This window comes from Paramisgurnus dabryanus, chromosome 19 (genome assembly GCF_030506205.2).
Source record: "Paramisgurnus dabryanus chromosome 19, PD_genome_1.1, whole genome shotgun sequence".
Classification (NCBI taxonomy): Eukaryota; Metazoa; Chordata; class Actinopteri; order Cypriniformes; family Cobitidae; genus Paramisgurnus; species Paramisgurnus dabryanus.
The window spans coordinates 13248239-13267968 of record NC_133355.1 but is presented as its reverse complement, the minus strand read 5'-3'; the positions used below and the strand labels follow the sequence as shown (position 1 = coordinate 13267968).

General features: G+C 39.9%; 1 protein-coding gene across 2 annotated transcripts in view; it reads left to right on the top strand.

The window, feature by feature from the left end:
• Nucleotides 1-19730, top strand: part of LOC135779425 (ephrin type-A receptor 7) — a 172599-nt gene that overhangs the window by 23759 nt on the left and 129110 nt on the right. For both annotated transcript variants that reach the window (XM_065290149.2, XM_065290143.2), the window contains exons 2-3: nt 9619-9683; nt 13764-14433. In XM_065290149.2, the coding sequence (XP_065146221.1) occupies nt 9619-9683; nt 13764-14433 (735 nt within the window). The remainder of the gene's footprint in view (nt 1-9618; nt 9684-13763; nt 14434-19730) is intronic.

The following is a 19730-nucleotide window of genomic DNA, read 5'->3' as shown; positions in this document are numbered from 1 at the left end:
ATGCCCCCACTAATACTGTACTCTCAATCAAAAAATGTCCTGTTAACTGAGGGGTCCACCATGACATTTAAAAGACCAATGCAATTAGCACAAAGGTTAAACAGTACAGGCCATCAAGAAAGATGTGTATGTGTGTATGTGCTATTGACTGAGAATTGTGATTGTGTATGCGTGTGTTCTTAGTAAAAGTCCTTGTTAAGTGTTGTTACTAGACACATTGGGCTTTAGACGAACTAATACCTGAATGTTGAATCTTGATGCTTCAGTTTTCCTGCACTGTTTGTACTGTAGACATCTATGCCAACTCGCATCATCCAGTTTCTGTAGATATGTGCTAAAGTGTTAAGTGTCCAAGCAATCAGACCTAAGATTGTCACCTGGTGTATAATAAAACTCCACTAGATGTACTTTGATGGAGGACCTGAGGCATATAGGGACCGCACTATAATAGAGAAATGGAGATATGGCTCTTTTGAGGTGAGTAAGTAAACAACCACATAGCAACCACTCACAATTAGAGCCCTGCAAGCCCGTCGGGGGCCATTCGGGCCAGGCTCGGGCCGTTTTTTTAACAGATCGGGCTCGGATTGGACTCTGGCTTATTTTAGCTTCTGTCCTCATCGTGCATATAATTTACGTGCATCAGAGCATACGTCAAAAAGTGTATACGAAATATTGCTATACTGATTATATTATAAATATTATACATCGCCTAAGGAAGTAACACAAGTACAAGCATACATGCACGCATGACGCGCGTCACTCATGTGCATTAAACAGGTGACACTGACAGTTGACCATGCAGGGCATCAGGGAGATGTTGGATCGTGGAGAGTTAATTATAAAAGTTCAGAATTAGCCAGTCGGCGAAGAGTTATTTTTGGACATTGTTTTGAACATTGTTCTTCGGTTCAGTTACTGAAAAGCAAAGAAAGGTAGGTCGTCTATTTACTCTTTTTTGCGGTTTGATTCCGTAGCACTATATTCTCCCTTCATGTTTATGCTTCTGTGTAATGGACAGTTTGTACAATATTTATGGGCATGATGTTTCAGCCCTATAATAAAAGTTTACCTCTTAGTAGCGTGTGACGTATGTGTTTGTAACAGAGACAGCGCGCATCAAAAAGCGCGTGTGAGAGAGAGAGAGAGAGAGAGAGAGAGAGAGCATCAGAGCGCTTGCGTCAGAGAGAGCTTAAAAGCGATTGATGTTGGTCTCGGGTCGGGTTGGGTTCAGGCTGAAAAAATTGCAGGCATTGTCGGGCTGGGGTCGGGTAGGGTTTGAACACGGGCCGGGTTAGGGCTGGAGTTTTTGGTCGTGCAAGGCTTTACTCAGAATACCCTAGCAACATATTTAAGCATGTAAATTCACTCATTTAGAACTTAGAATACCTTTGCAACTTGCATAGCAATGCCTTGGCAACCACCCACACAAACTTAGCATACTAACAAAGAGTTTTGCTTAAAGGAAAACACCACCGTTTTTCAATATTACACGAGTAAGTTTGGTGGCACAAAATAAAAATTCTACTCATGTAACAGCCTTTAAAAAGGGAAAACATGGAAGTGTTTGGTGGCTTCTAAATTCATCCCTGTTTGGATCATAAGGAATAAATGGGGCTAGGCTAAATGCTAACACATTCACAGCACGCTGTACAAAGATTAAATGGATGCATTGAAAAAAGACAGGTGTGTATGAATTTTTCTAAGTGGAGGTAAGAACATAGTAAAATATTGAAAAACTATGGGGTTTTCCTTTAAACCTGATATAATCCTGATAAATGTATTTGTAAGTGTGTCACTTTGTATATGCATTAGGGCGGCACAGTGACTCAGTGGGTTCGAGCTTTCTGTGTAAAGTTTGTGTGCTTTCCCTGTGTCAGCATGGGTTTTCTCCGGGTACTCCGGTTTCCTCCCACAGTCCAAAAACATGCAGGTTAGGTGAATTGGATATGTCAAAATGCCCATCCCCAAACCTTTGTATATCAACTTGTATGGATTCGCTTGTTTATAGAGTAACAGTTTCTTGCTATGAAAATAGCCATAAATGCTGAAATGACATAAAGTGCATAAATGCTGAAATGGTTATGTAAGTGCATACTTGCTGTCAGCATTCTCCTCTCAGGGGCTTGGACATGGTGTATTGGAAATTTGAGGTAAACATCACTGATTCTAAATAATTTTTATGGGACTTTTGCTGTGTATTTATTTATGTCCTAATTTATGCCATGAGGATAAAGTTCTTCCTCATAACTTTGACAATTCAAAGGTTACGGTGGGTTGATGATGACGTTAAGACCAAGTAAGCTGTCAGCGGTTCACAGACGCTCTTCTTTTAGGGAGACTGAATCAATATGAAGTTGTCAGTCACAGCTCTGTCAGCACACGGTTTTGCTACAGCCGACCCGGACCCCACATCATCACTAGCCTCCCACTTTTAGCACTTTGACTACTATGACTCAAGAACACTCAAAAACATACTTTACGCAAGTAAACAGTCATCTCATGAATGATGAATCATCATCATGCAGCCTTTGCATTTCTTCTGCAGTTTTTGAAATGTGTTCTGATTATTTTGCATTCTCTCGAGTCGCTTACATTTATGTTAGTATCAGGGGTGTCGATATTTCTAAGCATTGAATTACTTGGCCTCGCAATATTGCTTGCATATTTTTATGCCAAGTTACAAAAACTTTTTATGAATATTTTGGGCAAATAGGAAACTCGTCTTCATTTAGAGCAAATCTTTGAAAAGATGACATGCACTGTAGCATTAAAGTAGGTCAGTGCACATACTGTTATTTATATTTAAACTCTAAGAAAAAAAATGGCAAGAGATCCCAAAAGTCCAAATTAAATAAAAAAGTTACCTTTAGCGTACATACTATTATGGAGTTGGTTTCGAACAGACTAACTGGTCAACCCAGAAAATTTTATCTGTCTGTCTATCTACATTAGTTCCTCTGACTTCTTTCTTTCTTTTCTTTAAAACCACTATTCATGTTTGTTTTCAAGGTCATGCCAAGATAATTTAGGCACCAAAGCCAAGTTGCTTTTTGGATTTGGGAAAGATGGTGTGTTGCATAGGCTCTACATGGGGGACCGTGTTTTTGAAAACGGGCCATTATGACCCATTTCAAAATAATGGCAAGCTGATCAGAAAGACTGGAGAGATTGACCGAGGGCCTCCTCTTGTGCTTTTATTCTGATTCTTTGGTCTGTGTGTGTTTCAATAGAACTGCAGAAAAAGGATGGTGCTCTTTAGAGCCCAGTGACAGAACTGAAAGTTTAATGAGGTCATGAAGGTCTCTACAGGGCTTTCCAGTTAATGTGCTTTGCTGTTCAGTTGGCTTTAACAGCGTTGACCGATCACACAGAGTCTGTTTTTGTGTGTGCACCTTTTAAGGTTTGGCCAGTGGTTGTCATGCAGGTCGCTGGCCTCTGATTGGTCTGTTTTGAGGATGTCTGTGCTTGTTTTATGTTCTTATAAGCTACAGGGAAGAGAATTGTGGCTAATCCTGTCTGTTGTTATGGGTCTGATTTCATAATTCTATCAGTGAGGTTTTCATTAGTGTTGATGTTTAATAGAGATTAGTGCCCTTGTGACATCACCATAGGCCTTTAGTTTGTGTTATGTCATCTGTTCTCTTTAGAGTTTTTAAATTGGGATGTTGTAAGCCCAAAAGCCCCTCAAAATAATTATTTTATGTAGTCTCCACATTATGACTAACCAACCACAGCCTGGTGTTGAGCATACACTCACGTAAAGGATTATTAGGAACACCTGTTCAATTTCTCATTAATGCAATTATTTAATCAACCAATCACATGGCAGTTGCTTCAATGCATTTAGGGGTGTGGTCCTGGTCAAGACAATCTCCTGAACTCCAAACGGAATGTCAGAATGGGAAAGAAGGGTGATTTAAGCAATTTTGGGCATTGCATGGTTGTTGGTGCCAGATGGGCTGGCCTGAGTATTTCAAAATCTGCTCAGTAACTGAGATTTTCACACACAACCATTTCTATGGTTTACAAAAAATGGTGTGAAAAGGGAAAAACATCCAGTATGCAGCTTGTGGGCGAAAATGCCTTTGTTGATGCTAGAGGTCAGAGGCGGATGGGCTACAACAGCAGAAGACCCCACGGGGACTACTCATCTCCACTACAAATAGGAGAAATAGGCTACAATTTGCACGAGCTCACCAAAATTGGACAGTTGAAGACTGGAAAAATGTTACCTGGTCTGATGAGTTTCAATTTCTGTTGAGACATTCAGATGGTAGGGTCAGAATTTGGTGTAACAAGATGAGAACATGGATCCATCATGCCTTGTTATCACTGTGCAGGCTGGTGGTGGTGGTGTAATGGTGTGGGGGATGTTTTCTTGGCACACGTTTGGCCCCTTAGTGGCAATTGGGCATCGTTTAAATGCCACGGCCTACCTGAGCATTGTTTCTGACCATGTCCATCCCTTTATGACCACCATGTGCCCATCTTCTGATGGATACTTCCAGCAGGATAATGCACCATGCCACAAAGCTTGAATCATTTCAAATTGGTTTCTTGAACATGACAATGAGTTCACTGTACTAAAATAATCCTTTAGGTGAGTTTATAATGGCAATAACACACAAAAGTGCAAAGTACAATCATAGTCCATTTACAATAGTTACATTTTTGCATGTACATACATAGTCCAAACATTCTAAAGGGGCATACATACCAAGCAGAAATTCAACGATTTGAGTAGATAAACATTCAAAGTCAATTGCCATGAACATACACAAAATTCACCTGATCCAACGTTACATCCAGCGAGGGAGGTATATTTAGGAAGGAACGCGTTACGAATACACGTGTTTGGTGTATATGCCCCATAACTTATATTTTTGAAGTCATCAGATATTATGTCTAGAGGGACAGAAACTTGGATTACAAATGGTATACACTAAGTTTTTCATTGTCTATTGTTGTGTAATTTATGTTAGATAAACCCACCAATAAATTAAAAGAAAGCAAACTGTAATTGGTTACTTTATTTCATTTATGCATTTGGCAGACGCTTTTATCCAAAGCGACTTACATTCCCTTACAACACATACAGACAGTCTCTCTCTCTCTCTTTCTCTCTCACTACATCTTTCTGTCTGTCTCTTTCTTCTATTTTCTCTCTCTCTGTCTGTATCTCTCTCTCTGCGTCTCTGTCTTTCTCTTGAAGGTCGGATCAGCAGGGGACCATGTCAGCAGAAATCGAATGGCATCCGGTCCTCTCAAAGTAGAGAGACGGCAACAGCTGTTATGGAGAAAAATAAAACAATCATTCAGACTAACTAAAGCAAAGTCAGTGGGTTTTATACCACGTAAAACCTTGAAAACTTAATATGCACTGCCTCAGTGTCGGTTTTCTAAAGCTTTTTCCATAACGTTCAGCAGTCAATGCGTTGTGTACAAGGTTAAAACACAGACTCTGAATTGCGACTCAAAGCCCAAGTGCTCTTGCGGCAGAAGTGCGCATCTCCCGAACGAGCCGTCTGTCACTCATCTTTTAATGAAATGGCATTCAGACTAGCGTGGTGATGTCAGCCAGCAGTGCAGAGCCGTGCATGTGTAAGTACAGCGGCTGTGTCGGCGACATCATGCAGTGGCATTTTGTTGGTCACACATGGCTGCGCTTTTGACAGCAGAGAGCATAGCAAAATAGAAACAAGCATTTTTGATAGAAGTGAATAAGCTTTTGCGCTGATTGACAGAAATGTGAGCAGTGTGTAATGCTTAAATCCACTAGTTAGGGTGATCTGTTAAGTAGTCTGTGTATACTTCTCTAAAGATATGATGTTTGCCATATCTGAGCTGGTTTCCAAACAGGTCAACACACAGTCACCCATCTACTATTATTCTGGTAAACAGATTCCTCACAAAACTCATTTCGTTTGTTGAGCCAGAGGTTAATGTGTAATAGGGGTGCACAGGGCAAAAACTATGCGGGGTTAGTTGTAACACTGACTGTTTACATTGTTGCACAAGGTTGAGAGTGTTTTTACGGTATTTTTTTCATGCTGGCGAAAGACGATCTCCTGCAAATGATTGAAAATGTATAATGTTTTTCCAGAGAAATATTGATGAACAAGTGTTTTAGTGGCATGCAAGTAAAAAATTTTTTTCGGTTTCTAAGTTGGGTGTGTAAGATACCAAATCCAATGCTATGTCCAGGGCCTGAAGTTAACTTTTTTGGCCACTGTGGCAGGTGGATTTAGAAATCCACCTGCCACAGAGACTTTTTACCAGCCAGTTTTTTTTTGCCCGAATAGTGAATTATAACACTGTCTTTATTGTATGAATTAAATATAATTTTTTTCAGAGCTACAAAAGTGAATTCTCTTTGTCTTAGGTTGTTTGATAAACATTAATGACACAGACTTAAGTAGGTAAATTGAGGTTACTGTCTCTTTAAGACCAGCACAGACTGGTTTTTGACTCTCTATACATACACTTAAGACATAAAGAAATGTTTTATTAGAAAATGAATACTGTTGAGATCATTTTGTTTATATGTGCCCTGTCAAGAGCAGAAAGATTTTATGTACGCATGCTTACGCCGAGGGTATACCTTTCGCGTCATTTTTTGACGAACTGGGGACTTCAATACTATTACGTCCGTTGCATTCTCTTTCCTATTTTCTTACCATTTTCGCGTCGGTTTAGGGTTAGATTTACATAATGACATCCCTACCCAAACCTAACTCTAACCCCAACGCCAGGTGACAACTGTGTCTAACCCCAACGCCAGGTGACAACTGTTTAAACTGTTTAATTTCGCGTACACTGTTTAATATGCGTAATCTAACCCTAAACCGACGCGAAAATGGTAAGAAAATAGGAAAGAGAATGCAACGGACGTAATAGTATTGAAGTCCCCAGTTCGTCAAAAAATGACGCGAAAGGTATACCCTCGGCGTAACATATTGACGCATGGTCAAGTGCGTCAAATATTGACGCCATGGGCATGAGGATGTGTAGTTCAGGAACGCGTCTCTCAGATGTGCCCTATTGAGTCCCCTTAAACCCGCGCACGCACACAGAGACAGAGGGGGCACAAACTGTGCACATACGTTGTTTTTCATTATTACTATATTCGCAAAATGTATGTTAATGTAGTACAGTATAAGGCATAGTAGCGCAACTCTCTCTAAAGTTTACACATCAAGAGTTCTGATCCGTCACAGCAGCACTACACATCTGTGCAACTGTGATTGTACAGTAGCATATGTCAGCATTGCATTCTCATCCCATCCAACCAACAGTTTAATACTTAACTTACTCGCACATCCAAACGTAGTCAGAGAAGTGCCTCATCTTCTTTTCAATCGCATGAACGTTGCGAAACAGCAGTCGCATCCTCTCAATGAATCACTCAATTTGCATCAGTGATATGCGCAGGTTGATAAGAAATGAGCGGGTGCCGGTTACGAGTCATCCAAAAATATTTTAATGATATTCAGGCCGCGGCCAGTCGGTCGAGTTTAAAAACTATTTTGAACAATTGCGGGCGGGGCGGGTTAGTTGAAAATGTCGATCGGGAGTGGGTTGTTTATACAATGACCCGCGCATCACTGATTCGCATTGGCTACCCGCCAATGTGGCTGGTAGATTGACGGTGTTACCCGCCAATTGCAAAATCCACCCGCATTTGGCGTGTGGTCGGGTGTTAATTTCATGCCCTGGCTATGTCATAATAATAAGTGTCTTGTTGACTAAACATAGCATCATTTTTTGAGATATGTCTGCGGCTCTTAGCAACTTTTTGGTGGGCTTGAAAATATTTCACCCGGCGGGGTTAATTGTAACGCTGTGTTACAACTAACCCCTCAGCAGTAACGATATGAAAACAGTCAAGGTTAGCGTTATTCTTGCCGTTGTTTTAAATAGGCTACACACGATTGCTGAATGCCAACAAAATAAATGTGCCTGTCTTATCAAAAATCGTGTGTCAATTTTATTTTTGTTCATATCTTTAATATTGATTGAATAAGGTCACGTCAAAGATTGAAATCATAATGAATTTGATTTTGAAACTGTAGTATGGTTATTACAGACTGGGGAACATATAAAAAAAATCATAATTGTGCTGCTTTCTCAAATATTTTGACATTTGTATCCATTTATAATTGAACTATTGTTAGAAAAGGGCTGGAATCTGGATGAATGAATACAGTTTATTATACACAGATATATAAACAATAACCACTTCAAGTATATAGACAAAATAGTATTGAGATATTTGCCTGCAAACTTAATTATTTGCAATTGTTACAACTAACCCCCTGCTTGTTACAATTAACCCCACCTATGGGGTAAGTTGTAACGTTTGCACTTTTGTCACTTTTGGTGTAATTGTCCAAGAATGGTAAGTACTAGAAACAAACTATAAATGTTCATTTGTAGCTGAGATATGTGTGTTGCTTGTGTAAAAATATAATTAATCAAACTCAAATATTTTTGAATGATTAAGCCAAAACCAAAAACCGTTAGATTGTACCCCGCTCTCCCCTATTACTCAAGTGCACACTGCAGTGTTTTGAAAGCCAAAGTATTTTTACTCTTTGGGAAATTGTATTTCTCATAAATATCATACTTTTCCATTTTTTATTCGGAAAATCTTTTTGTTTTATAAGGATTTGAAGAAAGTAGCTTGCATCATCAGTGGTGCTGTCCAGAGTGCTGAAATGGCTCCACATTTATGGAGCTGTCCAAGGTCCTCATGCTGTGATCCAGAGTGCAGAGGTCTTGTCTGTGGTTTTAAGTTATAGGCCGTTTCAAGATAAGCCCTGTACAAGGTTCTGATCAAAGCTCTGCTCACATTTAGGTTTACGCATATGGCTGATGCTTTTATCTGAGACTTTCAGACTTTACATTTCAAGTATGTTTATTGGCTTGGCCACTGGGAATCAAACCCATGACATTGGGGTTAACAACACTGCACTTCACTAGTTGAACTATAGGAACACATTTGTTTTCAAGGACAAAGTTTCTAAGTGTTTCAGTTGGCTTGAGTTTACTTACTCCTGCACTTGTGTGCTGTGTCACAATATACAGTTAAATGCAAATTAAAACTGCTTGTTTTAATTCAGTTTACATCAGGATTTTACATTACCACTTGTGATTGTAGAAGAAATGCAGCAGAAATGAAAAATGCTCATTTGAGTTTGCTTCAATGGCCTCCTGGGCTTCATTGCATTATGGTGTGTTGCTGTAAAACATTTATTTTTACCTCCTAAAATGACTGTAAAATATAAAATCTACCACATTTTGCTGCAGAGCAGCCAAAATCAGCCAAGATGCTTGTACTCTGCCCAGCTGTCTGACATTATCAGCTGATGACCGGTGCACTTCATTTCACTAAGTGCAGCTCTGCATGTCTGTCATTCCCCATTTCGGTATTAATGTGCCTGTGATGCGGGCAGATCAGCGGCCTGTCCACAGGGGCTATGTTCATGATAATTAGACGCTATCTGCTGTCTGCGTTCTGACAGTGAGATAAAGAAAAGCCACATCGTATAATTGCGATTTAATGATTGTGCTGTTGTTATAGTCTCTTTTCTCTTTGTTTGTTTTCTCATGCAGTTGTCTTGCTGAATTCTAAGGAGTCCCAGGCAGAGCTGGGTTGGACCTCATTTCCTTCTAATGGGGTAAGTTTTTCATAACACGTGTATCATGGCTTTTATTACTATAAATTGTTATAAAATAAATAGTAGTGTTTAGTAACATGCAATTATTTCAAAGAATTGAAAACTCTCTTATAATTGACTCATCCCAGGTGTATATGACCACCTTTCTTTAGTTGAACACAAACAGTTTAGTTGAACACAAACAGAGTTATATTACATCAAACCTGCCAACCTGTACGTATTTTGCGTAGCAGGTATGCATTTTGACCTTACAGTACGCTGGTATGATTTGTCACTTTAAACTACGCAAAAAACGGGTGACGCCTCTGGCGCGCGCAGTACTTAAAACAAGCAAAAGAAAAAATAAGAATATGTCCAATCGTAGCACTGGGTTCATCCACCAAGTAGAAACTGGGGATGATTGAGTCTGCAATCAACTGAACCACAAATCCCGCGTGATCTCCTTCCACCTGCACTTTCTGACATTTTTAAACAGAGTCGAGACTTATGAGCCCTAAGGTAAACTGTCCGGGGTGAATGTGGAAAGTTGAAATACTGAATTTTCTTTAATGTTATAAAGCCAGTGATCTTGACCGCAAGATACACTAACATTACTTTTGTAAATTTGTAAATGGACCTAATTTTTACGCTTAAAAAAATTACCATAGGCGCCGATTCCGCTGGTGGATTCACACTCAATAACTGGCACTCATATCTGCTATAACAGCATCCAGTTTGTTTGAAGAATGGAGAAATTAAAGACAGACATACTGTAAATAGCAGTAATGTCATAGTTTTGGTTGTATTTTAAGCAGTGTTAACTCTAAAATACTGTCTTAAAGAGATAGTTCATTCAAAAATTTGGTAAAATTTACATAACAACCTCATTTTGTTCTCTATTGTAGGAAACTCAATATAAGTTATATTGAAGAGTGTTGGCAACCAAACAGACAGTGTCTGGTCCCCACTGCCTTATGGCGCTTTCACACAGGACGCGGTGTGCGGTGCGCTATGAAACCCATTAATTTCAATGGCTTGCGCCACACGAGGATTGTTTGTTGTTGCGTCGCGATAAGCACGAGCGCAGCGGTCAGAGTAGTTTAACTTTTGCGCTGTGCTCTGTGACGATTATCCGCGCTGCCAATAGAAACGCGGCATCCATACAAGTACAAAAAGCAAAATGGACGAAAAGCTTGTACTGTGTGTAGGAATTCCCGGAGTTGTTTAATACAAGTCAAGTTTACACTTCTATAGAGATGTCGGAAAAAAGCTGTTTCATAGAAACACATATCAGTTCACATATCAAAAGTTGGCATGTCAGGTGTGTTTTAAGTTGGGTAGCTTGTTGTAGGTAGGCAGCTTAAGTTATGTGAAATAGAGACGGGCAACATCAGCGTCTGTATTCCTCCTCCACTACTTAACCTTAAATAAAAATATACTGTAGTAATTTATAGTAATCCTGCTAAGTTTTTAAAACTTAACCCTACTTTGGTCTGGCAAATTGCTTTGCTGCGCTGAACCCAGCGGCAAGCGCAGGGCACACCGCGTACTGTGTGAAACCCCCATTACATTGTATTTTTTTCCTAGCTAGTCAGGGGAAACCAGTAACAAATTTTTTCAAAATAATTTCATTAGTGTTTTAAACAAGAAATAAATAATAAAGGTTAGGAACAATATGAGGGTGAGTAAATGATGAAAGAATGTAATTTGTGGGTAACTATTACCACCTATTTAACAGGAATATCACTATTTAATGTTTGTTTAGACCTAAACATAATAAGGGAATTAATAACCATGGGTCACAGATTTTGTTAAACATGGTTTTATTTACATTTATAATTATTATTAAAGATTATGGCAGGATGGGAAAAAGTGAGTGGATGTGCAGCATGTTACCTTAAAGTTATCAAAGAAACCTTTAATTCTGTTAATACTTCCGAAAAAAGTTTTAATTTTAAACACCTGACTTTTTCCAGTTTTACTTTATATAATTACACTTTATTCTCACCATGAATATAACTTTAGAAGCTTGCATGGCATTTACAAGAAAAGAAAAGAAAGTAAGTTATCAAGAGGTGTGTTTTGTGCGTGCTTGCTTGCGTGCGAGCGTGCTAAGTTATATGTTAAAAACATGTGTTTGTCTGATGGTACTCAAAAAAATGTCCAAGGTTGCCAGGTCTGTAATATCCTGGCTCTATTTGGATTTATAATGTCATTGAATGGTCTCCAACCTGTTGAAGCTCTAAAGACCACATGCATCCATCATTAAAGTAATCTAAAAACTCAGTTGGGTTAAAAATGTCACTAAACTTTGGCTTCTGGATAATAGAGTTGTGTCGATAGACGATAGTAGTCAGACATATGACCGATACTATTGCGTATTGCAATCACACAGTTTGACGATAGGATGATCTCAGTATAGGGGATATCGCGCACACCTACTGGGTAACCCTTATCGACATTTTTAGTGCTACCCCCAGGGCACTATTCTCTCTCAATAATATACTTGTTTTTTGTTCGTTTTTTCCCATTTTGTTTGTCTCACTTCTCATTCATCAACTGTATAACAAGCTCATCTCTGCTGTTATCCCAGTAAATTCAGCTTTGACCCCGCCAGATGAACTCCATTTGGTCTTGTCTTTTTCGCTTTCCCATAAATTTTTCTTTCTCAATGCTAAGCAAGCACACAAAAAAATTACATGCACTGTTCGATTCACACAGTAGCTGAGCTGAGCAAAAAGCTTTTCGGTGGGCGCAGAATGGACACATTCATCCGTTGTAATGTTTCTGTGAGAAGTGGCTAGAAGCTGGGGACCCGATGCAAGCTGTTATTTGTTTAGCTTGTTAATTTTGGACCTGACAGCGATTAAATCCTCTGTCTCGCGTTCCCAGCCATTCTCCAACACAGCTGTACGGTCATACATGCACTACACGGGTTTGATCGCTCTGCGGTTTTCACCAGGATGCGTTTAAATTCACTGCCACTCACGGTTCTATCTGTGGAGAAAGTCTGACAAATACGGGCACCGATTCAGACTGCTCAATTCCCTCAGAAACAAAGGATCTTCATTACACTGCAATTAATTGGAAAAACAGCGTGAGAGTGTTCGTCTTTTGAGGCTCATTATAATCTCTCTCCGAGACAATGAGCTTGTTTGTGGTGCTGATTGAAGATGCTTCAGTCTTTATATTCTGTGTTTGATATACTAAAGGTGATTTGGCGCTAAGCTTGTAGGACGTGACTCAATCACAGCCAATTGGAAGATATTTGCTGTTTAATGTAATGTTCTGTATATTTTTTTGATAAATGAGAAGGCATCACATTTGTGTTTATTATGTTGGTTAGGACAGATGTGATGCATTCAGTATCCAAAATTTAGTGTAACTTTAAGTATGCCACAGTACTTGTTTTTGCAAAATTTTCACTTATAGCAAATTTAAAACATTCCACATTTGTGCCAAATACACTCACCTAAAGGATTTTTAGGAACACCTGTTCAATTTCTCAATGCAATGGGAAATTGTGTCCTTAGTGCCAATTAGGCATCATTTAAATGCCACGACCTACCTGAGCATTGTTTCTCACCATGTTCATCCCTTTATGACCACCATGTACCCATCCTCTGATGGCTACTTCCAGCAGGATAATGCACCATGTCACAAAGCTCGAATCATTTCAAATTGGTTTCTTGAAAATGACAATGAGTTCACTGTACTAAAATAGTCACCAGATCTCAACCCAATAGAGAATCTTTGGGATGTGGTGGAACGGGAGCTTCGTGCCCTGGATGTGCATCCCACAAATTTACATCAACTGCAAGATGCTATCCAATCAATATGGGCCAACGTTTCTTTCAGCACCTTGTTGAATCAATGTCACGTCGAATTAAGGCAGTTCTGAAGGCGAAAGGGGGTCAAACACAGTATTAGTCTGGTGTTCCTAATAATCCTTTAGGTGAGTGTAGATTGTCTTTTAAGTGATTTAAACCTGAAAGTGGAATCAAGTAATTGTTTGTAATGGATCCTTCTGCCATAAAGTTTGATTTATAATGCATTTATCTTTTATATATCCATTACTTATAACTATCTTCTATGTTGCAGTGGGAGGAAATCAGCGGCGTTGATGAGAAATACAAGCCCATTCGCACATACCAGGTGTGCAACGTGATGGAGCCCAGTCAGAACAACTGGCTCCAGACGGGCTGGATCTGGCGGCAGGGCGGCCAGCGGATCTTCATCGAGCTGCAGTTCACCTTGCGCGACTGCAACAGCATCCCCGGTGTGTCCGGCAGCTGTAAAGAGACGTTCAACCTCCTCTACGCCGAATCCGACTGGGACCTTGGGCGCGTGGCCCGCGAGGACCGCTACAGCAAAATCGACACTATTGCGGCAGACGAAAGTTTCACGCAGGGCGATTTAGGCGAACGTAAAATGAAGCTCAACACCGAAGTCCGTGAGATCGGACACCTCAATCGTAAGGGATTCCATCTGGCCTTCCAGGACGTTGGAGCGTGCGTCGCGCTGGTTTCCGTGAGAGTTTACTACAAACGCTGTTTGTCGACCGTGCAGAACTTGGCCGTGTTTCCGGATACGGTAGCCGAAGCGGCGTTCTCCACGTTGGTGGAGGTGAGAGGGACCTGCGTGAATAACTCTGAGGTGGACACGGACAGTCCTCCCAGAATGCATTGCAGCGCGGAGGGGGAGTGGTTGGTGCCCATTGGCAAATGCAGTTGTAGCGCGGGATACGAAGAAGGACACAGCAGCTGTGAGGGTAAGACACTAAGAAACAAATAATACAGCATTTCTCACCACCTGCTGTACCGTTTGAGCATGCAGGTTCAAAACTCGAAAGTTTTACATAAATTAATCTTTTTGAAATCAAAGCAACCCATTGCTATCTCACTGATTTATGTGGCTGCCTGGTGATTTATTGTAGCAGATGATGAAATAAAGAGTTTGGGGTCTTTAAAAACTCTGCTTTCTTTCTAAAATGCAGAAGGTTTGGTCAGATAGCATTTTATAGACGTGTTAGAGAAAGAGGCGAAATAGTTCAGTTTTAGAACCACAGTCATTTGTTTGGTTTCACTTTGATGGGTCAGAAGTACGTCACCAGTGAATGAGAATGTCATGCTGACTTCATGCTTGTGTCTGGCAGACACACACCGTTTTTTGGGTGGTGGGATCTTTCCTCCCACCACAGCTGTATGTCATCTGATCAATGCGTCAACAGGCACTGCAGGAAATTGTGTGTGTGTGTATTTGTCAGTGTGATTTTTCACAGTCCATCTTGTAGTTGTGTTATGGTGTGTAGGAGTTGTACAGTATTCACACGTACAATGGCAGGCTGTTACAACAGATCCTACATTGTCTCTTTATGTTGTTATTGTTAATAATGCATCATCTGTGACTAAGAGTCATGTGATACGTGGGAGAAATTAAATTCGACTTTCGTTTAGGTTTTAAATGCTGGTGTAGGTTGTGAACTTGATGCTCTGTAATGGTAAATGTTGTTGATTGTTGGCGGTGATTCATACGCTGTTGCGTTCCCATGATTCTGTGATTTGAGAGGGACCATCAAACCCTCACAAACACTTCTGTCCTTTCCTCGCTGTACGCGACTACACCTGCAAGTCTTTTTGGAGATTTACTGTTTTCTACATAAATTCATCCTATATAATATATACTCTAAGAACCTATATATCTTTATTATTGACCGAATGATTGAAATCAATGATCTCAAAATTAGTTTTAAACTTTAGCCTGGATTTCACAGGCAGGGTTAAATAAGTGTGAAACTCGCACAAGGCATATGGCGGCATCATAATGTGGCTGTCAAAAATGTTAATGGGAAGGCAAGCTGTATTGAAATCTCTTTCAACTGCTGTTGGTCTTAAGAATAAAAAGGAACATTTCAGCTGCAAAATTAGTTATATTCTCTCTGTAGCATGCAGCGGTATAAGAAAAAGTAACTTATTCAGTAACTTTCATATCTATTGTTTTACCTCTAATGCTTTTAAAATTTGTAAACCAAGCATTTAGGGAGGATTCCCAGACAGAGATTAGCTTAAGCCAGGGCTAGGCCTTAGTTTAATTAGGAAACATAACTAGTTTTAACAAACATGCCTTACTAAAGACATTAGTTGTGTGCATTTTTTTAAGGCAAAACAAAGGGGAACTGATGTATTTTAAGATATGTCAGTGCAGGGTTTGTCAGTTTGGACAGCTCCTACATTTATTTTAGTCTAATCCCTGTCCGGGAAACTGCCCCGAATAGTTCAGATTCAAAAATGCCTCACATGCTTTCCCAATCATGCTCCGTGCCCTTAGAGGACTTTTCTGACATATCAATGTGGCATTAAGAAGATTCTGCCAGCAAACTGGTATATATCTGAATGACCTGAGGCTGGGATTAAAGGGATAGTTCACCAAAAAATGAAAGATAATTGTCATCGTTTTCTAATCCTCATGTTGCTCTAAATCTGTATGAATTTCTATTTTTTAATAAACACAAAGAAAGATATTTTAAAGGTGTCCCCAGAGTACTGAAGTTCTAGCTCAAAATACCATATATAGCATGCAATAATTATAGCCGTTTAGCCGTGTCCTTTTAAATGCAAATGAGTTGATCTCTGCACTAAATGGAAGTGCCGTGGTTGGATAGTGCAGATTAAGGGGCGGTATTATCTCCTTCTGACATCACAAGGGGAGCCAAATTTAAATTACTTGTTTTTTCACATGCTTGCAGAGAATGGTTTACCAAAACTAATGCCGCTTTTCCATTGTAGTACCCCACGGTTTGGGTCGGGTCAGGTTACTTTTAGGAGCTTTTCCACTGGGTGCAGTACGTAGTACCCAATACTTTTTTTTAGAACCACCTCGGTTGGGGTTCCAAGTGACCCGAGCTGATACCAAAACGTGACGCGAAAAAACTGTAGATCACTGATTGGTCTTAGAGAATCGTCACTACCAGCGTAATCGCTATAATGTAAAAGATTAGCTTTACCGTTATGCTAGCTTGCGCTTTTCCTGTTGTCATCTGTGCTCTGCTGTAAGTTCCCAAACTCACTTTTTTAGCAACAAAAACATCCACAGGTTGAGAATCAGGAACACAATACCAGTGTTTTACAGACTTGCAGTTTGTGGCGGCACATTACTGACGCCACGGGTGTTAAGTAACTTTCATGTGAGACAGAGTTAGTGATAAAAGCGATGTGCAAACATTTATTAGTGGTGGTCAATTTTAATTTTTAAGTGGCGGACTGAGAAATAAATGAATGTATGGGAATGTATAGCATTCCAACAACGCTCTCACTTGTATGATGTCACAGCAGTAGGCAGCGCAAATATAACAACACGCCTATGATCCCTCACAGTACGAAGTGTTACAAAACTTGATGGAAAAGCTAACCAAGCCAAAGTGAGCTGACCCGAACCATGGGGTATTATGCAATGGAAAAGTGCCATAAGTTACTGGGTTGATCTTTTTCACATTTTCTAGGTTGATAGAAGCACTGGGGATTTACATGATATGTCCTCTTTAATAAATGATGGTAAGCACACAGCTGATTGTAACCATTGACTTGCATAGGAAAAACAAATACGGTGGAATTCAATGGGTTCTGTCAGCTGTGTGCTTACCATCATTTATCAAAATATCCTTTTCATCATTTATCACAATACTTCCATAATATTTGTTTTCCTATTATGGAAGTCAACAGTTACGGCAGCTGTGTGCTTACCATCATTATTCAAAATATCTTCTTTTGTGTTTATCAAAAAAAACAAAACAAAAAAAAACCTCATACAGGTTTAGAATGATGACAGAATTATTCCTCTAAGCGGATTTTAAGCGAAGGTTATTGATGATCATATATTCTGAGCTCCTCAAATGTACGGTACAAGTAGCTGTCTGTCTTGCTATGACTTTTTTGATATTACCTCATACTAATAGTTCTGGGAAAACAGAGTTTCTATTAAAGGAACACGCCCACATTTTGGGAATTTAGCTTATTCACCATATCCCCCAGAGTTAGATAAGTCCATAAATACCTTTCTCATCTCCGTGTGTGCTGTAACTCTGTCTGACCCAGCCCCCAGCTAGCTTAGCTTAGCTTAGCACAAAGACTGGAAGTGAATGGCTTCAGCTAGCAAACTGCTTCCAATAAGTGACAAAATAACGTGAACATTTTCCTATTTATGTGTTGTGATTTGTATAGTCACACCGTGTACAAATAACAAGGTCATATGAGACACAGCCATCTTTTAACAGTACACATATTGGGAACTATATTCTCAGAAGACAAAGCACTGCTACTTGCACAACTCTGACCGAACTCTCTGCTCCTCACCAGGGGCTTCTCGGGTGCCGCAAGAAAATCACTGCGCCCAAGTAGCAGTGCTTCACCTTCTGACAATATAGTTCCCAGTATATATACTGTTAAAAGATGGCTGTGTCTCATATTACCTTGTTATTTGTACACGCTGTGACTATACAAATCACAACACATAAATAGTAAAATGTTCGCGTTATTTTGTCACTTATTGGGAGCAGTATGCTAGCTGAAGCCATTCACTTCCAGTCTTTGTGCTAAGCTAAGCTAGCGGAGGCTGCGTCAGACAGAGTTAAGGCATGCATGGAGATGAGAAAGGTATTTATGGACTTATCTAACTCTGGGGATACGGTGAATAAGCTAAATTCCCCAAAAGTGGGCGTGTTCTTTTAAGAATTTATTTCGTCTTTTTAAGTCTTTAGCTGTGTGATCGTGCTCTTCATTTTACTTTATAAATATCATCTTCTTGTGTTATGTGTGTAGTCATAATGAGCTGTCTGTGTGTGTTACTATATCAGATAAAAGGGGTGTCATCTCTCAGAGGGAAGATGATTCAAAGGCCAATGATGAGCAAGATTTCACACCGCACATGACGGAGGACATAAAAAATATAAAACAGCCAATCAGAGACATTTTTGACTTGCTAATGTCACCAAGCATATTAGCACTTTTCTTTCATCCCAACATCATTTTCGTTGAATTTACTCTCTGTTTTTCTTAGTCTTGCTGAATATATCATGATTCACTATAAAAGGCGTCACATTACGCAATTAAAGCGTTTTAAATATCACTTCATGTTGACTTACATCCAAATGCAAAATGTGACCTTTTCAGTCATGTCAAACAAAAACAAAAGGGCCAGTCACAGCCCAGCGAGAAATGTGTGATGGGAAAGACTGGATGAGAGGGAGAGGGAAAGATGAAAATGCAACAGGGATGGTAAACAAAGCATGCTTGAAGCTTGTAACATTTCTCAATTACATTTATTCCTCTTCTACACATATATTCTCTTACATTCTCTCTGTTCATTAAGCACAAAATTTAGACATGATGATAACACTGACTTTATTCACAGAGAATGCAATAAAGTAGATGAAAGGATAGAGGGAGATAAACAGGAAATGTGGATAAGAGGAAAAGTAAAGAAACGAGTGAGCCGGAGGTTGTGGGCGCTGTCACTCAGCGTGAGCGCGGGTCTTTGTTGAATGTTAATGAGATGGATATGCGGGGCAGACTCGATACTCTCCCAGGAACTCTGGGCTATTGATCAGCTCTAATGCTTCACTAAACTGCCCAGGCACACTGTGGATTCATCTGCTCGCCGTGTGCTGTGGGTCGGCATTTTCAATGTTTGTGTGTGTGAGGGAAAGAAGGACTGATAGAGAGAGAAAGTGATGTTAATGACTGAAGAATGAACGATGGTTCAGAAGAGTGTGTGTTTGATTTATGTGTTTACGCCTGTGTGTGTTGCAGGAGCGAGTGTGTTTTAACTAAATGGCTCGATAGTATTGACCCGGGCCATGAGTAGCTGTTGATTGTGTCTGGAGAGGTTGCACTTGACAGGATTGTGTGCGTGTTTGTGTGCAGCTATGGGCTTTGAAGCATCACATTTAATTATTTGCAGTGCGCTGTGGGCCTGTGTTCGGTCTGAAAATGCAGGAAAAGGTCTTGAGTCTCTGATTTATGTTCAGTCAGCGATTTATATGCAAACTTCTTTCTGTGTTAAAAATATTTTCAC